Source organism: Bos taurus, chromosome 1, assembly GCF_002263795.3.
Source record: "Bos taurus isolate L1 Dominette 01449 registration number 42190680 breed Hereford chromosome 1, ARS-UCD2.0, whole genome shotgun sequence".
Classification (NCBI taxonomy): Eukaryota; Metazoa; Chordata; class Mammalia; order Artiodactyla; family Bovidae; genus Bos; species Bos taurus.
This window is the reverse complement of record NC_037328.1, coordinates 109,303,643-109,317,759: the sequence shown is the minus strand read 5'-3', so window position 1 is coordinate 109,317,759 and position 14,117 is coordinate 109,303,643. Positions and strand designations below refer to the sequence as shown.

General features: G+C 35.5%; 1 protein-coding gene and 1 pseudogene across 2 annotated transcripts in view; one reads left to right on the top strand and one right to left on the bottom strand.

Moving 5' to 3' along the window:
• The window catches only part of RSRC1 (arginine and serine rich coiled-coil 1), a 447,324-nt gene that overhangs the window by 96,043 nt on the left and 337,164 nt on the right, over positions 1 to 14,117 (top strand). For both annotated transcript variants that reach the window (XM_059876265.1, NM_001075404.1), the window contains exon 4: positions 12,664 to 12,837. In XM_059876265.1, coding sequence (XP_059732248.1) covers positions 12,664 to 12,837 — 174 coding nt within the window. The remainder of the gene's footprint in view (positions 1 to 12,663; positions 12,838 to 14,117) is intronic.
• On the bottom strand, positions 8,693 to 10,010 carry LOC107132199 (putative ribosomal protein eL39-like 5; annotated as a pseudogene).

The following is a 14,117-nucleotide window of genomic DNA, read 5'->3' as shown; positions in this document are numbered from 1 at the left end:
AAAGGTCCATGTAGTCAAGGCTATGGTTTTTCCAGTGGTCATGTATGGATATGAGAGTTGTACCATAAAGAAGGCATGATGTTTCAAATAATAATTTTAGCCTTTGAGTGGAAAATTTTAAGCATACATTAAAACAGACAATAATATAGTAAGCCTCATGTAGCAATGATCTAACTTCACCAGGTAGTATTTTGACAATATCAAGTCTTGCTTTTCAGCTCTGTTAGGATGGATCCAGAGTACCTTTATTCTATGGCTAATTTAGCTCCAAAATTAATACTTGACCCCATACAATACCTTATGTACAAAGTGTCTCAACTCTGACTGGTAGAACACTATTTCTCTCCCATATGATATTCTGAATTTGTATTGCTGTCCAGTGTATTTTTTCATGGTCTTTTGGCATTTAATCTCACATATTTGTAGACTGGAACTTGTCAAAGAACTAAAGAGCCTATGCAGATTTCTTTTTTTTTTTTTTTTACTGGGGTGGGCTGACACCCCTGCTCCGGGCCGCGAGGAGAGGCCGGGCGAGGCCAGGTGAGGCTCCCACTCTTTTCTCCACTCCCTCCTGGCTGCAGATTTCTAGACAATCCCTTTTCTGTCCAACTGCTTCTCTTTGCTATAATGCCTTAGAAAACTCAGTACTTTAGCCTCTTTGAAGGTTTGTCTCTGTCTCCCTAGCTCAGCAAGTCTATAAATCTTTCTCTCCATGCTCTGTTGGTTGGAAACTTCCTCATGGCAGTAAGCCAGGGCAATCCCAGGGTTCCCATTTTTTTGTTTGCCTTTTCTTAGGGAGTCACACTTGTATACTGCCATTTGTCCAATGTCTGACATAGTTGTTATACACATTTTGTCTGCTTTTCTACTTGTTTATAGTGGGAGGGCTATTTCCATAGCTTTTAATAGCTTAGGAGCAAAAGGCCATTTAACTACAGAAATGATTATTTTATTTGCGATTTATTTTTCTTTGTCATTTCCAGCAAGGATTTATCAGCTTTATTAATCTTCTCCAAAAATCAACTTTGTCCTTCTTGATATTCTGGTTAATTCATTTTTTGCTTTTCAAGTTTCTTTCCTTTTACTATCTTTTAAAAATTTTTTTTTATTGGAGTATAGTTGATTTACAGTGTTGTGCTAGTTTCAGGTGTACACCAAAGTGAATCTGTTTTATATATATATATATATATATATATGTTTGATTCCTATGTTGGGAAGATTCCCTGGAGAAGGGAATGGCTACCCACTCCAGTATTCTTGCCTGGAGAATCCCATCGATTATAGTCAATAGGATCACAAAGAGTTGGACACTACTGAGTGGCTAAGTACACACTCTCTTTTAGATTCTTTTCTCACATAAGTCATTATAGGGTATTGAGTAGAGTTCCCTGTGCTACACTAAGTCCTTACTAGTTGCCTGTTTTATACATAATAGTGTCTATATATCATCCGTCTCCCAATTTATTCCTCCTTCCTCTTATCCCCTGGTTTATTTTTCCGTCTTTGAGTATAGTTTTCTATTCTTTTTTTAACTCTTTGAGATGGAAGCTTAGATCATTTATTTTAGCTTTATTCTCTTCTAATACACATATTCAATGCTACAAATCCTCTTTTTTATACTTCAGCTATAGCCTACACATTTTAGATGTGCCATATTTTAGTTTTCATTTAGTTCAAATAAAACTGTGACTTCACCTTTCTTGTGTGTTATATAGAAATATGTTACTTTATTTCCAAACATTTAGAGGCTTTTCTAGTTGTCTTTTGTTTCTTTCTTTTTTCTTCACTATTGTTAGAGACCAAAGCCTGAAGACCTTTCAACTTTGAAATGTGTTGAGATTAGCTTTATGGCCCATCATAAGCTATGAGCCATGCCATGTAGGGCCTCCCAAGACCGACAAGTCACAGTGAAGAGTTTTGGCAAAATGTGGTCCACTGGAGGAGGAAATGGTAACCCAGTCTAGTATTCTTGCTGTGATAACCCCATGAACAGTATGAAAAGTCAACAAATATACTGGAAGATGAGCTCCTGAAGATTGCAAGGTGTCCAATATACATTACTAGAGAAGAACAGAGGGCAATTACTAATAGCTCCAGAAAGAAGAAACAGTTGGGTCAAAGCAGAAATGACACTCAGTTGTGGATGTGTCTGGTGGTGAAAGTAAGTCCAGTGCTGTAAAGAACAGTATTGCATAGGAACTTGGAATAATGTTTGGCCCATGAATCAAGGTAAATTGGACATGGTCAAGCAGGAGATGGCAAGCTTAAACGTTGACATCGTAGGAATCAGTGAACTAGAATGGATGGGAATGGGCGAATTTAATTCAGATGACCATTATATCTACTACTGTGGGCAAGGATCCCTTAGAAGAAATGAAGTAGCCCTCATAGTCAGAAAAGAGTCTGAAATGCAGTACTTCGGTGCAGCCTCAAAAGTGACAGAATGATCTTGGTTCATTTCCAAGGCAAACCATTCAGTGTCACAGTAATCTAAGTCTATGCCCCAACCAGTAATACCAAAGAAGCTGAAGTTGACTGGTTCTATGAAGACCTATAAGACCTAGAACTAACACCAAAAAAAAAAAAGTCCTTTTCATCATAGGGGATTAGAATGCAAAAGTAGAAAGTCAAGAGATACCCAGAATAATAGGCAAGTTTGGCCTTGAATACAAAATGAAGCAGGGAAAAGGTAACAGAGTTTTGCCAAGAGACACACTGGTCATAGCAAACACCTTTTTCCAACAGCATAAGAGATGACTCTACACGTGGATATCACCAAACAGTCTTCCTAAATCACTGCAGATGGTGATTGCAGTGACAAAATTGAAGGATGCTTGTTCTTTGAAAGGAAAGCTGTGGCAAACCTGGACAGCATACTAAAAAGCAAAATCATCACTTGTGATAAATGTCCGTATAGTCAAAGCTCTGTTTTTTCCAGTAGTCATGTATGGATGTGAGGTTTGGACCATAAAGAAGGCTATGTGCTGAGGAATTGATGCTTTCAAATTGTGGTGCTAGAGACAACTCTTGAGAGTCCTTTAGACTGAAAGGAAATCAAACTAGTTAATCCTGCTGCTGCTGCTGCTAAGTCGCTTCAGTCATGTCTGACTCTGTGCGACCCGAGAGAGGGCAGCCCACCAGGCTCCCCCGTCCCTGGGATTCTCCAGGCAAGAACACTGGAGTGGGTTGCCATTTCCTTCTCCAATGCATGAAAGTGAAAAGTCAAAGTGAAGTCCCTCAGTCGTGTCCGACTCCTAGCGACCCCATGGACTGTAGCCTACCAGGCTCCTCCGTCCATGGGATTTTCCAGGCAAGAGTACTGGAGTGGGTGCCATTGCCTTCTCCGTAGTTAATCCTAGAGGAGATCAACCCTGAATATTCATTGGAAGGACTGATGCTGAAGCACCAATACTTTGACCACCAGATGCAAATAGCTGACGCATTGAAAAAGACCCTGATACTGGAAAATATTGAAGTCTAAAGAAGAAGGGTAAGATGATTAGTTAGCGTCACTGACTCAATAGACATGAATTTGAGCAAACTCTGGGAGATAGTGGAGGACAGAGGAACCTGGTGTGCTGTAGTCCATGGGGTCACAAAGAGTTGTCAGACATAACTTAGCAACTGAACAACAACCAAAATTCATATTTGAATTTTATAGTCTCTTCTGCTCTGTTTTTTTGTGGTGTATGTTTGTTATCAGTTAAAAACTTTGGGTCTAACTTTGCTTGTTTTCTTCTAGTTGCTTTGTATGGATGTTAGATTCAGGGATTGAACTGAAGCCCTTGCCAGTGAGAGCTCAGAGTCTTAACCATTGGACCTCCAGGGATTTCTCTAGATTCTTTTTTGTTGTTTATGATAATGTACAAAATTTTCCTGGATTGGCAGTAACAGACAATTTAATTGATGGGCTGAAGGTTTTGTGTGACTTATAAGATTTCTTGAATGGCAGTATGCTATCATTAATGCAGTGAGGTGGAATTTCTTTAATAAATGGGAAACTTTATGGGGAAAGCTAGGTCTGTTTTCAGATCCTTGATGTCCTCTTGTTTTTATAGAGCCCTGAGCTTCAGCACCTTGTTTTCTGCTTCTCTTTACCACCAAGCCACAAGTGGACACTTCCCTTTTCAAAAGTGCATCTCTTTCCCTGAGCGTATGTCTTTTTTTTTTTTTTTAATTCCTGTTTGGTATGATTTTGGTTGTTTTGGAGATGAAAGTAGATATCTGAGTTCAAAATGTCATCTTGACATGGAATCCATGTTAGTTTAATCAATATAAAATTATAAATATAATTTTAATTATAGTTGTTTTAATTTATGGTAAATATAGTCTATTTTATAGTATTCTACTTGAGACTATTTGAAGTATTGTCGTTATTTTTTTGAAAGATAAAATATTAGGATATTTATTTTGATTACATGTGTTTAGAATTTATTAGCCAATTAAGAAACTTGACAAATTGGTTTTTGAGGGCAGTAATTCATTTTATGTAGGGATGTTATGGTGATTCTTCCTATTGTGTAGATATTGAAAGCATTTATCTGGTATAATAGACATCTTACTGTCCATTTATTACTTATATATTGTGTGTTCTAGAGTGCCACATTTTTTATCAAATATTTCTTTGGTTATAATATATCTCCATATTGGCTTTGGTACTCTAGAGACTTCTAGAGTGATTTATCAGAAAGGTATTTATTTAAGGAATGAGGGGAAAATAACATTGGAAATTGTAGTATAGTTTCTTTGACTTTTTGTTTCTGTGGTCAAGTAGGAAAACTCTTTAGTTTTTATTCTTGATGGAGATCCTTCAAATATGTAATTAAATTTACTTAATAAAGTAAACAGGGTTGTTAATAGTCTAGGATGTGTATTTTACTCAAAATTGTGTAATTCTTATGACTGCAAAGAAGTCAGCAGCTTAATTCATCTAAAATATATATTTGATTTTGTAGTCCTTTTTTAACAGCCTTTAATAATATTGTTGTAAAAACTGTGTTTTGGATTTGCTGTCTTTTTTCTGTTTATTCTCTCCAGAGTTGTGTTTTGCTTCTTGTAGTCTATAAGCAAAGTTAAGAGGCCTACAATATGATAATTAAAATAATGAATATTAAAACATTTGGGGGGGAGCTAGTAGCTTATATTTGTATACTATGATGTTTTAAAACTTACTGTTTTAATTTGATCTTATGAGTGACTTAAACTATGTATGTGCTCTTGCTATCATAGGTCATTGAGCCATATCAGCAACATTCATAAAAAAAATATTTCAGAATGGCATATGTTGCTTGTATGAAGACATAACGAACAAGATATTTTTGTAAAATGGTAGGCATATGTTTTCTACAGTCGAGTCTTTGTGTTAGGGAAAATTATAAGATGAATTTGGAGATAATTGAGTTTATTTCAGCTATTGGGTAGGTTGGAAGGAGTAGAGATTAGCAAAGTAGTTGCAGTGGGAAGAGTGAGGCAGATAGTAATTGATAGAAAGTTTCTAGTTGTGGTGTTTATTTTTGCTTTGATGGTGATTGAATTATCCTACTTTCTGGTTTCTCTGGGACAGGGCTAGTTTAGGTCTTTTGTCCTTATGTTATAATGCCTTCCTGGACTCTAAAAAGTATCTCTCTTTATTTTCCAAAGGCTTAAATGATGGGTGATACGATTTTCCTGTTATAGAAAACTGGCGAATATCGTGTATTTGGTTGCTAAGGTTTCCTGTGGAGAAGACAAATAATCTTTAATCAAGATGATTATTATTTACCTTCCTATATAAAAGAAATATATTGAAACTGTAATCCTTAGTCAGACTTAACATTTTAAAAGTCTGTCAGAAGCATAATACTTCTCTGTACTGGATTAGCTGTGGTTTGAGGGAAACATTTCATATGTTCTGACTCAGATTTTACTCATTCATTTGGATTAGCACATCCCACAGTTACTTTTTTCTCAGTGCCTGCCTACTCCCAAATCACCTGTCTGCTATCTCATAATTCAGCAGGTACTACTATTTAATCCTTATAATAATCCTGAATGGTAGATATTATCAACATTTTATAGGTGAGGAAACAGATGTCCAGAAAGAAAGTAACTTGTTTGACGACAGGGTTATATGAGAATTTATTTTGTTTAGATTTAATACTTCTTTGGCTTTGGATATATTAAGAGCATATGCATTTAGTTTTTAAGATACCATAAATACATGATTTTGCCACTATCTACCTTATCTGTGGTCCACAAATGAGTCTACATTTTGTCCAATAGTGTATTTTTCTTAGTTGTTCTTGCTGTTTAGTTGCTCAGTCATGTCCGACTCTTTGCAACTCCATCGACTGCAGCATGCCAGACTTCCCTGTCCTTCACCATCTCCTGGACCTTGCTCATGTCCATTGAGTTGGTGATGCCATCCAACCATCTCATCCTCTGTCATCCCCTTCTCCACCTGCCTTTTATCTTTCCCAGCATCAGGGTCTTTCCAGTGAGTTGGCTCTTTGCATCAGGTGGCCAAAGAATTGGAGCTTCAGCTTCAGCATCAGTCCTTCCAATGAATATTTAGGGTTGATTTCCTTTAGGATTGGCTGTTTGATCTCTTCGAAGTCCAAGGGGATTGGACTTTCCTTGCAGTCCAAGGGGACTCTCATTTAGAAATGAACTTAAAAGTTTTATTTAAAAAAAAGAAAAGCTCTTAGGGATTTGTTGTTAATAGTTTAAGCTAATGTTTGACTCATTTCTCTTTTGCTATTCTATATTTTCACTAGTTCAGTGAAAACTAATTGCCAGAATTATAATGTAAAACCAAATTAAGATAATATACTCTGTGTGTGTGTGTGTGTGTGTGCACGTGTATACTGTGTATGTAATGGCCATGGTTATCACAAAAAAGGTCTCCCCCTTTTTTATTATTATTGCTTTCTTTTCATCCAAAAACTTTAAAGTCTGACTGAATATTATTCAAAGATTTTAGAATTATCTGTTAAAAATTTTATATATCCACATATAATAAAATATTTAACTAGAAATGAATACATAAGTGTCTGTAGGGCAGTTCAGTTCAGTTCAGTCGCTCAGTCGTGCCTGACTCTTTGCAACCCCATGGACTGCAGCACACCAGGCCTCCCCGTCCATCACGAACTCCGGGAGCTTACTCAAACTCATGTCCATCGGGTTGGTGATGCCATCCAACCATCTCATCCTCTGTCGACCCCTTCTCCTCCTGGCTTCAATCTTTCCCAGCATCAGGGTCTTTTCAAATGAGTCAATTCTTCACATCAGGTGGCCAAAGTATTAGAGTTAAATTGTTGCTAAATTAAAATTTTATGTGGAAGAGGAGTGTGTCAAAATTAAGAGAGAAAGTAGTCAAAGAGAAAATCCTGCAAATTTACCTTTTGTAAATTAGGATAATAAACCCATATTGACATTCCTAGCAGTAAATATTGTTTTGTTTTGTTGTTTGTTTAGTTGCTAAGTTGTGTCTGACTCTTTTGTGACCCCACAGACTGTAGCCCTCCAGGCTCCTCTGTGCGTGAGATTTCCCAGGCTGGAATACTGGAGAGGAGTGCCATTTCCTTCTTTAGAAGATCTTCCCAACCCAGGGATTGAACCTGCATCTCTTGCATTGACAGACGGATTCTTTATTGCTGGCAATAAATATTGTCGCTTCTCAAAATCACTTTTTAAAAAAAGTGTGTGATCTCATGATGCAGTATTGCTCTTTACTCACTGAATGAACCAGTTAGGGATGAAAAAGAACAGAACTTACTACCAGTGAAACTCATATAGTTTTCTTCAAGCCCTATATATGTCCTGAGTACCCCAGACTAGTTCATGTGATCTCTTTATCAACAGTCTTTTTTTAAAATCTCTTTGATGATTTGTGTTTTCTCGTTTCTTATTTGTTTGATTAGTGTAGCTAGGGATTTACCAAATCTGTTGATATTCTTGGGAAACCAGAGTTTGGTTTTGTTAATTTTCTTTATTGCTTTCTGTTCCATTGATTTTTGCTTTTTAATGTTTCCTTTTTCTCCCTACTTTGAGTTTACTTTTCTCTTCTTAGTCTAGCTTCTTAAGATGGAACCTTAAGTAATTGATTTTAGACTTTTCTTTTCTAATGTAAACATTTAAAGCTATAAATTTCCCTCTAAACCTTGGTTTAGTTTCATCGCACAGATTCTAAAATGCTATATTTTTATTGTCTTTCAGTTCAAAATATTTTCTTTTTTTTTGTGTGATTTCTTACTTGACCCATGATTTATTTAGAAGTGTATTATTTCATTTCTACACTTTTTATTTTTTCCCTAGACATTGTTACTGAATTCTGACTTAATTCTGCTGTGGTCAGATAAACATATTTTGTATGATTTATACTTATGAATCGACCATTTGATCATCATGAAGTATCCATTTTTTAATTGGGGTGATAAGTTAGTTTCTTAGTGTCTAGGGTGATAGTTTAGTTTATTTGATATTAATGTATTCATTCCAGCTGTTCTGTGTTTACATGATTTATCTATATTTAGTGCATATCTTAATCATCAAGGACTTATTGTATAGCACAGGGAACTCTACACAATACTCTGTGATAACCTAAATGGGAAAAACATTTGAAAAAAAAAATACATGTATATGTATAACTGAATCACTTTGCTGTACACCTGAAACTAACACAACATTGTTAATTAACTATTCTCTAATGTGAGAGTTGGACTGTGAAGAAGGCTGAGCGCTGAAGAATTGATGCTTTTGAACTGTGGTGTTGGAGAAGACTCTTGAGAGTCCCTTGGACTGCAAGGAGATCCAACCAGTCCATTCTGAAGAAGATCAGCCCTGGGATTTCTTTGGAAGGAATGATGCTAAAGCTGAAACTCCAGTCCTTTGGCCACCTCATGCGAAGAGTTGACTCACTGGAAAAGACTGATGCTGGGAGGGATTGGGGGCAGGAGGAGAAGGGGACGACAGAGGATGAGATGGCTGGATGGCATCACCGACTCGATGGACGTGAGTCTGAGTGAACTCCGGGAGTTGGTGATGGACAGGGAGGCCTGGCGTGCTGCGATTCATGGGGTAGCAAAGGGTCGGACACGACTGAGTGACTGAACTGAACTGAATATAAAATAAAAAAAATTTTTTTAATGGAAAAAAGTACATTATCTTGTTGATAGTTTATAGTTTTGTGTTGCTTTTTAATTTATTTGGGCAAACTCTGGCTTTTTTTCCCTTCTCAAGCAAAAGGTATTTTTTACCAAACCAACCTGCTAGTGCAAAACTATAGAAACAGAGAAAAATCATTTTCCCAATAAGACTCATCCGACTGTCCAGTTGGTAGTGACACTTTCAGAGTGATATGGTAGGATGTAAGCGACTTTGTGCCATCTCTTGTGTGATTTCATATAGACCCAGCTTGATTCTTCTCCAGTGTCTCATCTTGGAGTTATACTTGATTTATTACTTGTTTTCATCCGAATCTATTGGAGAATGGAACAACTCTGCTTTTGTTTTTTGGTCAGGAATTGCTTAATCTTGAAAGTCTTATGGAAAGACATGGGAGCCTTTTCAGCCTCCTTTTGGGTTAATGAATATTTTTAAAGAAATCTCTTTTGGTTCATCGTTTGGGTTTTTAGCTTTACTTCTTTGTATTTTGTTCCTCTTCCTCCTCCTTTTTTTTTCTCCTATAAATGGTCAATGTAAGGATTACATATATACCCTTACCATTTCAGTGTACTTAGAGTTAATATTTCACTGTTCATGTGAAATGTAAAAACTTTCTAACTGTATATGTTCATTTACCTGCCCCATTATTTATTCTTTAGAGATTACATGCATTATATCTACTTTAATTATAAACCCTATAGTAAAACACTGTTTTACTTTAAGTACATATGTATTTTAACTAAATTAAGGGAAGTACTTTTTAAATTTACCCTTAGATTTACCATTTCTAGTGGCCTTTATTTCCTTTCTAAAGGCCCAAGTTTCCACCGTTTATAATTCTGTTTAGCCTGAAGAAATCTCTTGAATACAGACTGTAATGTACATTATTAACTGTTGATGATTATGATTTACTTTTCCTTTATCTCAAAAATGCCTTTGATTTACTTTTATTTTTTGAGGGATATTTTTGCTGGGTATAAAATTCCAGTTTGGTTTCCCCCACCCCGTTCACCACGTTAAGAATTTTGTTCCACGTCTTCTGATCTTAATTGTTTCTGTGAGAAGCCAGTGATAATTCATGTATTGTTCTCTTGTATGTAATGTGTCAGTTTTTCTCTATTTTCAAGATTTTGCTTTATCTTTAGTTTTCATGAGCTTTACTATGGTATTACTAGTCATGGTCTTCACATTTATTCTGGAGTTCATTAAACTTCTTGACTGTAAGTTAAAAAAATATTTTATTTATTTGGCTGCATCTTAGTTGTGGCAGGTAGGATCTTCGTTACATCACACAGAATCTTTCATTGTGGCACATGGGCTCTTTAGTTGTGGTTAAAGGACTCAGTTGCTCCAAGGCATGTGGGATCTCAGTTCTCTCATCAGGGATTGAACCCACATCCTCTGCATTACAGGGGTGGATTCTCAACCACTGAACCACCAGGGAAGTCCCTGTAAATTTTTTATTCACTGAATCTGGGGAAATTTTAGCCACCACTTTAAAAAAACATTGATTTCTATCTCATTATTTTCTCTACTTCTCTACTTCTGAGTTTAAATAAACATGTTATACATTTGAATATTGTCACAGAGATTACAGAAGATCTGTTTTTCTTTTCATTTAACAATCTTTTTTCCTCTTAGTTCTTCAGATTGGATAATTTCAATTTATTTATTTTCAAATACACAGAGCTTTTTTCTCCCTCTGTTGCTACCAGCCTGTTTCTGGTCTCTTTTAGTATAATGTTAATTTCATATATTGTATTGTTTCAGTTACAGAATTTTTTTACTTTCTTATTTTTCTTCTAAAATTTCTTAGCTTTATATTCAGGACAAACATAGTTATACCTACTACTTTAAAATCCTTGCCTGCTAATTCAATATCTGACTCATCTCATCTCATCTTTTGTTATATTTCTCATGTTCATTGTATATCTAGTAATTTTGAATTTTATCATGGACACGATGAATGTCATGTTTTGAATATTATGGACTCTATTATATTCCTCTGAAGAATATAACCTTTTTTGTTTACCTTTTTTTAAAGCAGAAAATTAAATGAATTCATTAATGTGTATTAGATGATTTAGTCTCTCTATGGGCAGTTAAAAATTTAGTTCAGTTCTTTCTTCCTTAGCTGTTTGGAGTCTGCCCCTCCTGCATGATCTAAGTGAAGGTTCAGCCAGAGGTCTGAATAGTATTTACAGCTACAATTTTTAGCTCTCCTGACTCTTTTTCCAAGATTCCCCTTTAATTTTCAATTGGTGATGATTTTCCTGGGTCTTTGTTCTAGTTTTTTAGACCATAAATTTTAAAGTTCTCTGTTGGAGTTTTAGCTGTTCTGCATGGCACAGACTTAGGCCTGTCCTCAGAAAATGAACTCATAAAATAACAATCTTTTTTATTGTTGTTTCTTTTTTCCAAGTATTGTCATTGCTCATTATTTTTGGTCCATAACCTAATTGTTTGAAATATGTTAAATAAATCAGCAACATGTTTAAATAGTAAGATTTTTTCCCTTTTATAGGTCATTGCCTTCTTTCAGTCACTGTTCAGTGACTTCAGACAGTTTTTTATAATGTCTGTAGGATCATCAATCTGTTAGAGACTTTTTTGTCAGTACTATAGGGCAGATTTAAAAATATTTACTTTTTAAAGGCATATAATATATCCGACCTAATATTGTCCTCCATTTAATGAAAGAAAAGCTGGATTATATAGAAGAATAGTTTTAGTGTAACTAATACAGGAAATTATGTTGAATCAATATATTAATAGAAGCAGAGTTCGTAGGGATGGGGAAGATCCTAATTCTTGGGGATTAGAATAGATCCATTTAGATTTGTTATTTTATGTTGAAGAGATTTCAGCATTGAAGACTTGATTTGAACTTTAAGACTTTTTTGACTAAACAAACACTTTTTAAAAAGCTGGTTGTAGTACTACAAGGCTGGCGCACTTTTGTTTTTTTCTATTTATTTATTTATTTACTGGCTGCACTGGGTCTTCATTGTTGTGTGTGGGCTCTTCTTTAGTTGCAGAGAGCTGAGGTTGCTGTCTAGCTGTGGTACACAGACTTGTCATTGCAGTGGCTTCTTTTGTTGCAGAGCATGGGCTTTAGGTGGGCAGGCTCAGTAGCTGCGGCTCATGGACTCTAAAGTGTGGGCTCAGTAGTTGTAGTGCACAGTCTCAGTTGTTCTAAGGCTTGTGGGGTCTTCCTGGACCAGGGGTCAAACACATACCCTTATGTTGGCAGGCGGATTTGTATCCATTATGCCAACAGGGTCCTGTGAACACCTGAACAAACACTCTTTGACTAAACCTTATATTTTTGTAAAGTTGGCACCCTATGTTTCCCTCACATATGCTTATTCATAAAGAATCATCTTTAGATGCTCACTTCACACAGTTAACTGAATCCTTAATTAAAACTAAATCCTTTTCTTTCAGACAGTTAAAAAAATTTTATTTCATAATACAAATTATATTCTCAATGTATTTAATGAAATCTACTTACCATAGGTCCCGATCAAGACCTCGGCCACGTTCCCATAGTCGAAGCAGTGAAAGGTCAAGTCACAGAAGAACACGTAGTCGGTCTCGGGATAGAGAACGACGTAAAGGCAGAGATAAGGAGAAAAGAGAAAAGGAAAAGGATAAAGGCAAGGACAAGGAATTACACAACATCAAACGTGGGTAAGTTGAAGTGAATCTAAAGCAATGGTGACTCAGTGATTCCATAGCAGCAATCAAATGTATTTTCATCTTCTGATGTCTTTCTTAGATGGAAAAGAGAGGAGAATGTAATGGAAAAAGAAGAAAAGATAAGTTAAAATACTTATCTCAAATTTTTACTGTACTTCCTTTCTATTCCTGTTTTCATTTAATATTTATAAAATAAATCTTAGAAATAAATTGTACTGTCAAAACTTATTATGTCAGTAAAGGAAAATTTACATAATTTGTTAGAGAAGTTCCATTTTCCTCATCATGAATATGATACTTAAAGTTTGAAGATTACTTACTATTGAAGATGTATATTAGCTTATTGTAAAACTCTTAGGGAAAAATAAAAACAATAAGGGAGGGAACTACATGATTTACTATTGGCTAAGACTTCTTTCAATGTAGAATGAGGACTTCATTAATATAAAGATATATGTGTGTGTTAGGTGAGTGTATGTGCATATGAGACCCAGAGTTTATTTTTTCTGGAATTGTTTTCATTAAAACAGTTGTTCTAATTTTGTTTGGATGTTTGAATGTTTTGTTTGAATTTTTGGATGTTGAAGTCCACCCAAAACTGTTTGTTTAATTAGAAGATGTTAAAATGAAACGAAATCTTTATTAGCTTAAATTATAGCTTCTTATTTGTTTTTCCAAAATGACATTGGGGTCTTTTATTCTGTGAAGTAGAGCATCTTAGAATTTGTGCTCTTTTGTCATTCTTTCAACACCCTATATATGTTCACTTTAATACTTCAGTACAAGTATTTTGTCTTTTAGTGTGTCACTTTTCAGTGTTAAATTGAAGAGCTTACCAAGATCTTCGATATGATTCCTTGAGATCTTGATTCTGTAAAGAATTAAGTTTATTGAAGGATATGGAACTCTTCCCATCCCTTTCTTTTTCACAGTTGTCTGTATGCTTATTTTTATCCAGATTTACAGTGATCCTATATAAAACTGCCTGGATTATTGGCTTTTATGTATTCTTTGAAATGATCCATTTGTAGTGGATTTTGGGAACGTGTTACATTATTATGTGACTTTCTTTTCCCTGATCACCCTGCAGCCATTAATGCACATTGAGCAGTCACTGCCCTATAAAATCCTGAGTTCTATCTTTTCTAGTTTTAAGGATTGTTGAATATTAGAGGAGATAGGGTTGGATATCTGGCTTTAAAGATAGGGAGGCTAACTTAGCCAGAGCTGGAAAGAAATAAGGATCAGAGAGGGTATGGGGGAAATACATT